We start from the raw sequence: 14,834 nt of genomic DNA on the forward strand, positions 1-14,834 counted from the left end.
TCCATGAGTAGGAGTACTCATGGACATTATCGGCCCACCCCGGTAGTGCGTTGAAATGTGCTGCCAGAGGTTTAAGGGTATGGTTCCCTTGGCTTACCGGGATGCCGCTTGAATGGAACGTGGCCCAAACCTTCGAGAGATGTCGCGGTGCGCCATGGCCATGAATCTCGACACGAGATGGCACGAGAAGTCATTCATGGGACTTGTTAGCATGCAAGCATTGGAGGGTGCATTATGCTTGAGTAGGACAGAGGTCCAATGTGTGCTACTAGTCTGGCAGCCAGTCTCGAGGGCCTGCCAACATGCATGATGGTATGGTGCCTTGAGGATTGGACCATGGACGTATGGGAATCCTTGGTCTGTGACATGAGCTAATCGGATAGTATCGAATGGGACATGATGGGAGGTGTTGGCACGTCAGCTTGGTGTTGGCTCTTGGCCACGCATGCTACCTTGGCTTGCGAATGTCTGGGTGAGCATCGGTGTTGGGATTTGCCTTGCCATAGTGAGAACCTATGGACAGTGTGAGTATCTTGGCTAGATAGCCTTGATGCATGGTTGCACTCATAGATGCTTGAGAGCATGACTCAGCGAGAGTTGTTCGTGAAACGGAAGTGTGCAGAGGCACATGGTCGCATGAAAAATGTGCCACACGGGCATTTCCGCTGTCAAAATGTCAACCCGTGACAGTTGGTATCAGAGCCAGGTTCATCTCAAGTGAGGGATCTGATTGGCCCATCCTAGAAAGGATGTAGGCGTGCTGAAAGACCATAAAGGTTTGGATGCTTGGACAGATGTCGTTGAGCCTTTTAGTCACCTAGAAAGGATCAGTAGGTTGAGACGAGATGAGACTTGGTTGCTCTTTTTCGTGGGAATACTTGACATCCTAGAGAAGGGGCAAGTTATGGTTGCTTCGAATCAAAGCTCAATGATGCTAAAAAGACTACAACTACGTGCAATTGTGGAGAGGTGCTACAAAAGAGTTGGAACTCATTGACACGAGACAAGGTTTGATTGAGAGGTCAAGGTTTTATGCTTGGTTCACTAATTCAGGTTTGCCTGAGTGACAGTGTAAGTCGCATGGAGCGCTGTTGTTGAAAAGGGAACTTGTACGCAAGAGTGTGTGAGCATAATAGTGGCTGTTAGACGCTTGTTAGTCAGAACAGTGATCGAAAGTGGACAACTTTGAGGAATCTGATTAAGATGAGCATGGAATGCTTCAGTTGCTACTTGTGTGCCAAAGGGCATCACATGAAGACCAAGGTGGCAGTGGCTGCGATTGTCAGAGGATAGTCGTACTTGGAAGTGTTTGCATGTTTACTTGTTCTGATCCGGAGGGGAGGCGCCGAGACAATGGAGTGGGACATGTTGGCTCACAGGGATGTTAGCTTGTGTGAGAAACACTAAGGCATTGTAGGAGATGCTAAGTTGTGGAATATATGCATCAAAGGCCAGCAGAGTCGAGTAGATCGTGCACAGTGGTCATAATAGTACTAGAGTTTCTGGAGTGCTGGAGAGTTGCGTCAAGGAAACTTAGTACTTCAAGAAGGCTTAAGGAGGCGTAGATGGTGCTTGAGTTTAAATGTGGGCCGGAGGGCCTTGCTATTGGGACTTAGTGACCATAGAAGCCTAGAGAAGCTGCCCAGAGGGGCGAGATGCAAGTATAAAGTAGATGGATAGCTATGTGGACAGTGCACGCATAAGGGAATCGACAATGGTGCTACTTGAAGTAGTTGACTCGAGAGTCACATCCTACGGGGTGCACTTCTAGATTTGTTGTGTGCATGAAAACTTGGGGCAGTCAGACGTTCTTGTGTGTGAACAAGTTGTCGAGGACGCCAACAGTTGAAGTGGGGGAGAGACCTTCACGGTTCAAACATCCAAATAGCATACCAATGTTCAATTACAAAAGCATCGAGATGAGTTATCATGGAGATCGTTAGTTGTTCAAAATGTAAAGTAAAGGAGACTCAAAGACAAAGACAGAGCTGCTTGCCTAAGGTGAAAGTCAGCAGGACTCAGGTACTAAGGCAACATAGAGATGTCAAGGGGCGAAGAGTTAGAATGACCGAAGCATTAGTTCAACATCATCTTCAAAAGTGATAAATGGAATGAGGGACCGCACGAGAGAAAGTGCTTAGCTTGCGAGCTATACCTTGAGAGGTACACCTCGAGAAGAGAAGTTATTCCCAAGTTGAAGTGTGGGAGCCCACTAATTCATATGTCGAAAGGAGATAGCAGATTGGGACAACTTCAGACCTTAAGGGTGAGGTAAAGTGCAATCAAGTTGGTCAAGATTCAACAGGCCGTCTAGAGTTAGGCAAGGATGATTTGGGGGCAGAACTTAAGGCACGATGCTGAGAGTCAGCATGAGCACGAGCTAGAAGGCAATGCAGTGGTTTTGAATGATGTCAGATCATTGACCACATTGTAGAAGCTCAGAGTAGTAGTTCTGCTTATGGTCAGGAATGACCATTTCGCATCAAGTCATGGGTATGCAGTAAGGCCGGAGGGCCAAAAGTCTGAGAGACTACTTCGCAAAGTCTGTGTGCAAGGGTGCACTAAATACTACATAAACGCTACAGTTGGCATGACTGCCATGTTGAAGAGAGACACACCTTCACCGGAAGGATGTTTGGTAGGTGCTGTTTCGAGGGGTGCACCTTAATTTCCTCCCTGTCAATAAGAGTATGCATTCGACAGTTGGTGGGGAGGCTTCAATCAAAGGATGTGTTTGCTTTGGGGTCAGTGTTGCAAGGGCTACTTGGTTGACTGGAGGGACATCGTGATGGACTCGGAGGAGTTCATATGTCCAAGGAGTATTTGAGTGCAGCGACACTACTTCATGGGAGGATTCTGAATAGCGACGGTGGCATGGGGTCCTTGATCGAGTCCAAGGGTGGACGTGGGAGATCATCACCAAGTTGGTGGTTTGACAGAGGTAGAGGGACTAGTGCAGACTCAAGATTTGGAAGAAGCATGGAGTGAGCTTAAGAGTTAAGGTAGGAAGAAGATTGGCCAGCGGTTTGTCGATGAGAACATCAAAAATTGAAGTGGGGGAGAGTGTAACATGCCGGCCTTGATGGCATGTTACAAGCTAGGTTGGCGCTCGGTCAGATGCGCATGCGAGGGTGCAAGCTGGTGAACATGCTGATGCTTAGTTTGTACGGCAGTGGCACTTTCGTAAATATCTTCAATATTGCCCGAAAATGGACGGGACTTGGTAGGTTCCATATTGAAGGGTCAATGAACGCAATGGTAGGATCGGATTTGGGAGATTCGGAGAATTAGCGAATTGGAAGCCAAATATGTCTCCCAAGCAAAAATTATATATGTTCCTGGTAGAAAGCTAAAAGCTCAGAAGGCTCTTTGTAGGGGGAGCACCTGGTGTCAGCACTCCACCATCCCCTAGCGCAAGTGCGTCAAGTGAGCTACTACTAGTTGGGAGGACTAGTAGGGCGGGCATATGAGGACCACGAGGGGACTCATATGTCTCCATGAGTAGGAGTACTTGTAACGTCCTAAACTCCAGGGACCGTTACGGTGTGCCTTGTAAACAGTGCTAAACTCGCTAATCGAGTCATTTGGCCAAAATCGTGTAACTAAGTATGATTAGCAGTTTAGGGATTAAAAATTTTGGTTAAGATATAACGTTTCATTAGAACGTTTATTATATACATTGGGATCCTAAAAATATAATTTAAAGGTCTATTACAAGAAAATATTTACAATCAGCTGGTCTAAGTGGCAAAACAAGGTTTAACCCTAGCTCCTCTCCTTCAAACCTCGGTCGTGGCGGTCGAGCAGCTGCATATGTACACATCGCCACCTAAGCTCTCCAACTCAAGGATGGTCCAACTTTCTTTTGCCTTTACCTGCACCACATAGCACCCGTGAGCCGAAGCCCAGCAAGAAAACTCAATATGCTCATGAACAGTAATAACATGTCATCAAATCATAAGGCACACGCCTAGCAGATATAGCCCTAGTAAAGCAGGCAAACAAATCCATGTAATGATGGGTATCCAAGATAAGAAATCCTGCCCTCCTGAGTGGATGACTACCAAGTCAATCTCAATCAGATAAGTGATTTAACACTGGTGGTTCCAGTAACCATACTGGGCTGATAGCCCTGAATAAAAGAGTGACAGTGATACAAGTCACTAAGGTGGGTTCTGTTCCCTTTATAAATAAGTGATCCTTTCACTAGCTTAAACAGGATAGGTGCATGATGATTAGTCACCAACATAACCTTCCTCATGACCCTAGAGTCATAACTATGGAACACTGTTCCCAAGCCATGTGACAAGCAGTCACCTAGGCCTTAGGCCCTGGCTCTGAGTAACTAGTCCTAGACTAGCCGAGCGCTTATAATTTTCATCGACCTTCGGGTCGGTCCAGCATTAATACCCCATATTAGTCATTCAACGCTGATATCGATTAGATGTAATCTTCATTCGGCCCTACGTCCTCGGCGCTTATACTGTTTCTAACTCTCAGGTCAGTGATACGCGACCAGTGCCGATTCCGAACAATTGGTGCCACACACAAGCAAGCAATGCTACCAAGCATATATCATATGTCAAATATTCGAATATAGGCATTCAGCATGCTTACTTAACAACTGCTAGCATAATTAGGACCATGCATAAACACAGAGGCTCAAGCTCTGAACAAACTCATATTCAATACTCAAAGCATGCCCTAATCACATGTTTCTCGTGCACCAAATGCATCACATTTAATCACTTGACATGCCTCAATTATAACCATGTATGTCACATATATACAGGGTGCAATTTTCTTACCTCTGATTCGAGCGAGAATTAGTATAAGAACGACCCTTGAGAACGATCAACCTTTAAGCCTTTAGCGGTTACCTAGTCATAACCAAATATGGGACACCATAAATAAAATGAACACCAAAGGTTCCCAAACCAAGATCTAGCCTCCGGGACATCAATCCCCACTAATCCGGGTAGTAGGAACAATCCCGAGGCCTAAAACCAAGTTCCCGGGGCCAAAATACTCAAACGGGCTCAAACCTGTCCAAGGGCTGCGGCCCTAACCCCTTGGACCGCGGCCCCCAGCCACTCCAGGAGCAAGGGCTGCGGTGCCCAGCAAGGCCAAAACCTCCCCAGCTGCTTCTTCGAGCTAGGGCTACGGCGCCCAAGAACAGGGCCGCGGCCCCCAACCCAGATGCAGCCATAAACCCATTTTCCATCATCCCAAACACCCCAAAAACATACTTAAACACTTCCAAATCATTAGATCAAAGTTCCCAAGCTTCCCAATGATCCAAAACCATCAAATCCCGAGGCTCAAACGAACCAAAAACTCAACGATTTACAAAGTCCAATTCTAAGCTTAAAAATTTTAAAAACTTAAAACTTGAATTACCTCCAATTGAGTTGTTTCCAACTAAATCCTTCGGCTAATAAGCTTCTAATCTTCCCTAGGATCTCTATGCCTCGATCCTCGCTTGATTCCGACTCCTAGAACTCGAGATTTCTTCAAAAATGCTTTAAACGGTAAAGTGAACTATCGGGAAGAGAAGAGAGGTTTTCTAACGTACAGTTCTATCTGACAAGCCACTTCAAGCTTAAGTAACCTCAAATAAAACCTAATGCTTGGGGTCCCAAAAACACCCCCGGGGACATTATAGTCGAAACTCCCGGAATTTCCTCATGATCTCAATAACTCACAATTTATCATCAAATAACATCCTCATAACTCAATATCCCAATAAAAGACTCCCATTATGAAAAAACCGCTAATCAATAATATCAGACCGTCTCATGCCGAATAGCTCGAATATATCTCCATAATAATGAGATCTCATTCACAAATCACAATATGCACCCAAATATATAAATATGGCCTCAACAGGCCAAATTACCAAAACACCCTAATAACCAAATGTGGACCCACATGCATGCATATAACATCATATTATAATATAATTCACATAAACATGCATATTACCATTTAATAACATAATAAATCAATTATGGCCGTCCCGACCTCCTAATCAAGGTCTTAATCCTTATTTGGAAATTTGGGGCATTACAGTACTCATGGACATTATCGGGCCGCCCCGGTAGTGCGTCGAAATGTGCTGCCAGAGGTTTAAGGGTACGGTTCCCTTGGCTTGCCGGGATGCCACTTGCATGGAACGTGGCCCAAACCTTTGAGAGATGTCGTGGTGTGCCATGGCCATGAATCTCGACACGAGATGGCACGAGAAGTCATTCGTGGGACTTGTTAGCATGCAAGCATTGGAGGGTGCACTATGCTTGAGTAGGACAGAGGTCCAGTGTGTGCTACTAGTCTGGCAGCTAGTCTCGAGGGCCTGCCAACATGCATGATGGTATGGTGCCTTGAGGATTGGACCATGGACGTATGGGAGTCATTAGTCTGTGACGTGAGCTAATAAGATAGTATCGAATGGGACATGATGGGAGGTGTTGGCACGTCAGCTTGGTGTTGGCTCTTGGCCACACATGCTACCTTGGCTTGCGAATGTCTGGGTGAGTATCGGTGTTGGGATTTGCCTTGCCATAGTGAAAACCTATGGATAGTGTGAGTATCTTGGCTAGATAGCCTTGATGCATGGTTGCACTCATAGATGCTTGAGAGCATGACTCAGCAAGAGTTGTTCGTGAAACGGAAGTGTTGTTCGTGAAACGGAAGTGTGCAGAGGCACACGGTCGCGTGAAAAATGTGTCCATTGTTATTCGAATGGTTGGAAGGCTGACCTTGGCTCAGAAGAGTCACAGTGCTGTACGGGCATTTCCGCTGTCAAAATGTCAACCCTTGACACCGTGCACCACTAATTCGTACCCGAATTTGTATTCCACCATATAAGTATGAATGAAAAGCAAAAACAGCTGAGTGAGTTGCAATTTCTCCTCCACTTGTTTTTTTACCATTGCTCTAATTCTAACTAGATTAGAAAGATGGCACATTTGCAATTTCCTCACAATTTTGGACCTTTTCTAGCAAAGACTAAAAACGCAGCTACCATCACTCTGTCTGTGAAAGGTCAAATCAATTTATTTTCATGCAGAGATACTCACAGATATTCTTCTACTTTCCATGAAACAAAAGAAGAAAATCTCTCTTTCTCTGTCACACACAGCAAACCTCACAATCACAAGCTTTTTCAGTCATGAAGTAAAGGTACTGGCTTCTCCTTGTTATTGTAGTGCATTGTAAACTCTCTGCATGGTGGTAGCCATGAATACGAAAGATCAACACAACAAGCAAAAAGGAATGAGTGATACAGAAACTGCTAAGCGCCATATAGAAGAGATTAGGTCCAAAAAGTTCTCCATTGGTAAAAAGGAGTCCAACCCACTAACGCATGATCTTCATCATGCTGTTACAAGTTTATCAGCTGAGCTTTACACTAAAGATGTTCACTTTCTTATGGAGCTTATCCAGGTTGATGTTTCATTCATTCTGTACCTCTTTTCTAGGTATGTCTGACATGGAGATTGATAAATATGTGTGTTTGTGTTTTCTTTTTTTGGTAGAATGCTGAAGATAATGAGTACGAACAGAGTGTAGAGCCAACTCTAGAGTTTATTTTGACAAAGGAAGACATAACAGAGACTGGTGCACCGGCCACCTTGTTGATTTTCAATAATGAAGTTGGGTTTTCCAGGAAGAACATGGATTCTCTTTGCAGTATAGGCCGTTCTACAAAGAAGGGAAAGAGACAACAAGGCTTTATTGGAGAAAAAGGTAATCCAAGGACAATATTCAACTTTTGTTATGTTGGGTTTCTGTTTTTCTACTGAAAAGCTTAAGTTTTTCTACTGCATCTTGGATACTCTGTAAAAATGAAAAAGTTGTATAAAGAATGTTTCTTAATGGTGTGTGTTTTATGAAAGTTGGATTCTTTTGTTAGCTTTATGACTGAAGTTTATCTCTATTACCAAAAATGCAGGGATTGGGTTCAAAAGCGTCTTCCTTGTGAGTCAGCAACCGCATGTATTTAGCAATGGTTACCAAGTGAGATTCAGGGAAGAGCCAAACCCAGACTGTGGTATTGGGTATATAGTGCCTGACTGGGTGAGCAAAAAACCTCATCTTGCCGATATGGCTGATATATATGGTTCAAACAAAGAATTGCCCAAGACCATATATATACTTCCCTTGAAGCCGGAGAAGGTGGAAGCTGTCAAGGCACAGCTCTCAGGGCTACACCCAGAGATTCTGCTATTCTTATCTAAGGTTAAGCGGCTATATGTCCGTGAGGATGACCGTGGTTCCATAGGAAACGGCAATGCCTCAATTGTTTCTATAGCCAGCGAGACTAGTTGTGTAGAGTTGAGTAGTGAAGGAGCCGATTCTCGTGTTGTTGAGCTTTCAGTCAACGAGAAAACTTGTGATAATGAGGAGACTTGCAGCTATTTTATGTGGAGGCAGGCGTTTCCGGTCAAGCCTGAGAATAAAGTCAGTTCAAGGCTAGACGTGGATCAGTGGATTATAACTCTGGCTTTCCCATTTGGGAATAGGTTGAAATCAAGAGGAATTTCTTCTGTTGGCGTCTTTTCATTCTTGCCTACAGCTATGGTTACAAATTTTCCCTTTGTTATTCAAGCGGATTTTATACTTGCTTCATCTCGGGAGTCCATACTTTTGGACAATTTATGGAACTTGGGGATTTTGGAATGTGTCCCAGCAGCATTTGTGAAAGTTTTTCAGACTTGTGTGAGATCGGATTTTCTGTTTTCAATGGCTCAGGTATTTGAGTTTTTGCCTGCTCGTGCTTCATCATATCCGGAGCTTAACAAAATAAGGGATGCCATTAAAATCCAGTTAAGGAGTTTAGAAATTGTGCCATATGAATTGTTTGATGGTGGAGAACATTTTGCTAAGCCTAGAATGGTGGTTAGAATTCTGCCCACATTTCGTCTCCTCTTGTCTAAATGCAAGAAGGAAGGAGCTTCCTTGCATGGTTTACTTGGATTGAGCAAGGTTTTGCACTCGTCCCTGGATCTCGAAAAATTCACTCCAATTCTGGACTTTCTTGGTGTGGCATACCCTGATCGAAGTATTGATTGGTATGCAAAATGCATAGAATCCTGCAATCTTGTTACTCAAGATTCAATAGAGATTTACATGGAGCTACTATGTTTTGTTGCTGAGAATGAAAAAAATGCGTCTGTCACATACTTTCGACATTTACCGCTTTTGAAATTCATTAACCGAGAAGGGAATGTGGAACGGTGTTCCATTTCCCAGACCATGAAAGGAGAAGTTACAATTAGATATGCTCTAGAGCAGAAGTTACACTCTTGGCTAAGTATGTGCAGCATAGCTTTTGGTTGTTTTAACAAAGTATATTTCTTACCCAACGACACTCAAAAGTCTCTTGTAAGACACTTGAAATTTTCAAAAATCCGTTATTGGCTATCAAACGGTGCACAGGTAAAATCATTCTTGGCTTATGATTATGCTTACATGCTCATCCATTGTGTACCAGAAAATAGGAAAGATCTCACAATTCTTGTTGCCCATTTCCTCTATCAAGCCCATAAGAAACATTTCATTGATGAGAGTAAGATTTACGATCTCTGTGTTGATTTGCCTGTAATCGATGGTTGTAATCATGTACATGTTAGAAAGGAGAAGAGTGTAACACTTGTTCCTGTGTACAGGAGCAAGTGGGCCAAATTATTTGGGCCTTGCAATCCGTATCTTGATCAAAATTACATTGATGTTGGGGATGTATATGCTAAGAGCAGTTCATTTTTGGGAGAATTTACTCTTGATAAAGTTGTTCTTGACTTTATTTGCAAGTATACCAAAGCTATGGATCTACCTGAGCTAACTCCTCCAAACTTGGAGTTAAAAATAGCTTCTTCTCCACTGTCAATGGAACAAGTGTTTATGCTTCTCGATTGGATTAGGTTACTTCGAACTAGGGGCCTGTGTATACCCGAAAGATTCAAGGCAAGCATTCAAGATGGAAAATGGTTGAAAACATACATGGGTTATAATTCTCCAAGGCAGTCCATTCTTCCTGATGAAACAGGCAAATCAATGTTTGATATGGTGAAGCATGTTCTCAAGGATATATCAGTTATAAAACAAGAGTTCTACACTGACAAAATCAGTATGTATCAAGATGAGTTGGCATTTCTTGGTGTGGCATTTGGGTCTAATGACGTGCAGAGATTAATTGCTGGTCGGTTTGTCTCTCTTGCTTCTTCTGGAATCAGAAAAGAGTGGGCTTTTTCTTTGTTGAAGTTCATTGGTTTCTTGAACAGAAGGAAAATAGTTGATGAGGAATGGTTGCAAGCCATGAAGAGGGGTAAGTGGTTGAAGACTCATCAAGGTTACAGTTCTCCTGAGGGAACTATTCTCTTGTCTAAGATAGAAATATCCTCCTGTTTGGCTACTCGAAATCTTTTTCTTATTGATGAAGCTTATTATGATGGCAATTTAGGCTCTTTCTTATCTGAACTAAAGATTCTTGGAGTTACGACTGACCATGCCGAATCAATGAAATTGATTGCAGAAAATGCAAGTTTTCATCCAAATCTGCCTTCTGTAACTGCTGATTGTGGTCTGCTTATGCTTAAATGCATCAAATTTTCTGGCACTTCTGCCACTGGCTTGATTGAGAGGATTAAAGAGAAACCTTGGTTAAAGACGAACTCTGGATTCAACAGCCCTTTAGAAACTACTTATCCTAATTCAATATGGGGTTCTTTGGTGAGAGCTTTACAGATTCCTACAGTTGATGAACTCTACTATGGGGGTGAGCTTTTACATTATCTTAGTGAACTAAGTGCAACTGGAGTGGCAGTTGATACTGCTAGTATAATTGAAAAGGTTTCTGCTAAGTTTAAGTCTCTCTCACTTTCTTTCAAACTGGGACCTGATATGGTGCTATCAATTTTAAAGTGTTTTAAAGAAATGAGACAAACTTTACCTTCAGGATGCTTCGAACTGCAGTGCTTGTTAAATGAGAAGTGGTTAAAAACTCGTCATGGTTACAAGGCTCCAAGCCAATCGATTATTTTCAGTATGAACTGGGGAGCAGTCTCGCCTTTTGTTGACCTTCCGCTGATTGATGATGGGTTCTACAGCATTTTCATATACAAGTACAAGGATGAACTACAAATGTTGGGTGCCATTACTGACTTTGAGGGTGGTGCTGAACTTGTTCTTGAAGGTCTAAGGTGTCCTATTGAACCTGAATTTATCACGGCTGCTGGCACAATGGCATTGTTGAAATGCCTAAAATCTGTCATGTCCAAGTCTCCTGATCAGATATTGCCTGACAACTTTCTCAAGAACATTGTTAAAAGCAAGTTTTTAAAGACAACAAATGGTTACCCAGTTCCCGAAGAATGTGTTCTTTTTGATTCAGCCTGGGAAAATGCTTTGAATCAGACTGATGTACCAAGTATTGACTTGAAGTATTATGAATCGGACATATCTGTGTACAAGGAGCAGTTGAGAGCCATTGGTGTAAAAATAGATTCTATGGAGGTTTGTTCTCTTATTTCTCAGCAACTCTATTCTCAGACAAACACATCTTTGATAATAAGGTTATATACATTCCTTGGCTTGTTCAACTGGAAGCCAGAGAATCCAGATGAGTTCAACTCCCTTGTCTGGATACCAAGCGATGTTGGTGACAAGGGAAAATGGATTAAGTCCACACAATGTATTCTTAATGACAGCAACGATCTATTTGGCTCTCACTTGCATTATCTTTCTCGATTTTACGAGCCAGAATTGCTACCTTTATTTTTGTCAGCCTTTAGTGTTAGAGAATTTCCGTCGCTGGATGACTATTTCCAGTTATGGAATGATTGGACTTCAAGCAACGAAGGTGTTTCGAAGGTAAAATGCCACCTTTTTTGGGAAGGCATCTCAAAATATTGGAAGGCAGAAACCAGAGAGGCTTTCAAGCAACATTTGACCAAACTATCTGCCACCACATGTTTGAATGACAAGATTCACTTGGTGGACAAGGAAAATGTTTTTATACCAGATGATTTGCGTTTGAAGAATATTTTTGGAAGTGTTTCACTTCCTTTGTTCGTTTGGCTCCCCGATGTTGGCACCTTATCATCTTCCTTGGGGGTACTCAAGATGATCTATCGCTCTCTAGGAGTGAAAAAATTGAGTGATTCTGTCAAAGTGGGGAGCTTATTTGCAGAAGATACACCAAAGAAACTCATGCCAAAAAAGGGGCTGATCGAAAAAGGTCTCATCAAAATCATATTGGCTTTTCTTGCTGGTCCTCTGCTTAATATTATGCAGGTAAAAATGAGACAACAGATTGCTACTACTCTTCTTAACCTCTCCCTGTACGTGAGTGAGCAGCCAATTAAAGTCACCTACTTCCTGACCCCATATGCGAATGAAGCAGTGAAAGCAGAAGCAAAGAAAATGGTTTTCTGGGACAAAAGCTCTAAGCAGTTGATCATTGACAAATCAGGCTATGAAAATAGAAGAAGTAGCGCCGAGTTTGCATCATGTTTTGCTCAAGAAATTTCGCAGGGACTGCTGCCAGAAGGAAGAGCATTTATAGTGGATAGTCTCAGTAGGATTATACACATGGGATTTATGTACGAGTTCAAGGAAGACTCAGTTGACTATTTGTTAGTGAGAGAGAATCTAGAGATCTTAAATGAAGACGACAAGTTTCTTGCTTCTGCATTCCTCGCTGCCAAACAGAGTGGTAAAAGAACAGAGGAAGTGGTTCCCAACACACCGTTGACTCCATGCAAAAAGGTGTGCAGGAGGCTACTGCTGCCTTGATCCTTGTTCTGGTACGACAATGTATCTATGTCGTTTTTGAATGTGCCTTTTGTTATGTATATATTATTGTATTATATTTCGCTTTTGGATGTCTCATACCACAATGATATTATATGTAAAACTCATCAGTCTTTGGCTTTTGTGATGGCTTGTAAATACCCCAAAGCTAAGCTTTATGTTCTTCGACTCTTGTTATGTAATCTGAGCCAAAGCGAAACTCGCTTAAATTTCTGCTTGACATGATTTAATGAACTAGTTTTCTAATCACCCAGTAATACAGATTTTACTTATTGGATTGGGATTGAAAAAATTAAGCATGTGAAAGTGGATGAGTATGCATTTTCTGCTTTGGGTCAGTAAGTGCATGTATTCTGTAGAGAAAGCATTGGCATATATTGAATTTGCTAACAAAAAAAGACGTAAAATTAAGAAATTGTAGGGCTCATTATGGTGTGAACTGTTGAGTATTGTCGAGGGTAGTTGGAAAATTCAAGCCTAAAAGTAGTAGAGTGCAATGTATGTACCTGCCTATAACGAATCATTCTCGATTTTGATGATGAAACGATGATGAACTCAATTCTTAAATCATTTTTCTCTTTACTTAAATTTGAATCTAATTTATTAAATCTAATGTTTTGACTTAATTTTTTTTTAAATATGATTACTAAGAGCACCCCTCTTCTTCGGGCTCTCTTTAGTTTGGCCGGTCTTTGGTGAACACCAGCTGTCGATTAGGAATGAGGTTGTTGATCACCAACTCAACCTCAGTCGCCTCATCCAAGATGGAGGGCTCTTTCAATCTCAACTGATCAACATTGAAGACGGGGTGGCTTCTAGTTTGAACGCATTCTCCCTGACCTTCTCTTGCAGAGTGAATGGTCCCGCAATGGTTTAAGCTTGCGGTTGCCTTCCTTAGGCAACTTTAACCACAGTCGATCTCCCACTTGGAACTTATGAGTGGTTCTGTCTCGGTCGTGCCTTGGAGCTAAAATGTTTAATTCTTTATAATATAGAGAAAAAATGGTTAAATAGTCTTCTAATAGCTGATGTAAATTTATATTTTTTTACCTATATATGTATTGAAACATTATTCATCAAGTTATAAATATTTTATTATTTTTTTATAAATTTTTGTATATATATGAGTGTGATATTATTATATTTAATTATTTTATATTTTAAAAAGAATAAAATATTTTTTAAAAATATAATATTTAAATGATGTAAAGAAAAAATAGAGAAGTTGATGTATGGTATAATGTAAAAGTTTGAGGTAAATTATAAAAAAATATGCTTTGGTGATGTATTTTGTAATACACTTTCTCTATAATATTTAGCTAAAACTCACAAAAACATATTCGATCAGCTCCTTTATACATATATTTATAATAGTTATGCACAAACTCCAATTAATTCATATCTACATTTACATATCCTTTATATAATATTTTAATATTATTTTTTTTTTTATAAGCTTTCTCTCTCCCATTTAGTATATATTTATTATTTCTTTTTCTTTTTTAATTATTTTATTTTACTTTAATTAATAAAATATGTTTAAAGATATAATATTTAAATGATGTAGAGAAATATATAGAGAAGTTGATGTATGGTATAATGAAAAACTTAGAGGTAAAATAGAAAAATGCATGTTTTGAGTAGGTATTTTAAAGGATGGAGTAAAGCATCCATTGGGAGTGCTCTAACTGGTTACGGTTAAAAGGTCAATATGAGGTACAAAATTTGTGCAAAATGGCGACAAATACCTAATTTATTTTTAGAAGTTTACATAAATATGGAAAAAATAAATATAGTTTCTATATTTATAAATAAAATATTTATACAAAATATGGTAAGTTTTGAAAAAAAAAAATTAAATATGTTAAAATAATATAAAAATGGGAAATTTGCAGCAAAAATCATTAAGTAGTTCAAAAGATTGCAGTTAAATCACTAAATAGTTTTTTTTGTGGCAAAAGTCAAAAGTTGTCTCAAAGATTACACTTAAGTCATTAAGTAATTTTTTTGGCGACAAAAGT

At 40.9% G+C, this 14,834-nt stretch overlaps 1 protein-coding gene across 1 annotated transcript; it reads left to right on the forward strand.

The window, feature by feature from the left end:
• The first annotated feature begins 7,239 nt into the window (after window positions 1–7,239).
• On the forward strand, window positions 7,240–13,031 carry LOC133831877 (uncharacterized). The gene is made up of 3 exons (XM_062262283.1): window positions 7,240–7,446; window positions 7,539–7,749; window positions 7,955–13,031. Exons 1-3 carry the CDS (start codon window positions 7,240–7,242, stop codon window positions 12,793–12,795), a joined length of 5,259 nt encoding a protein of 1,752 aa, XP_062118267.1. The 3' UTR covers window positions 12,796–13,031.
• Window positions 13,032–14,834: the final 1,803 nt, after the last annotated feature.

The sequence above is a fragment of the Humulus lupulus genome, chromosome 4 (genome assembly GCF_963169125.1).
Source record: "Humulus lupulus chromosome 4, drHumLupu1.1, whole genome shotgun sequence".
NCBI classification, from domain to species: Eukaryota; Viridiplantae; Streptophyta; class Magnoliopsida; order Rosales; family Cannabaceae; genus Humulus; species Humulus lupulus.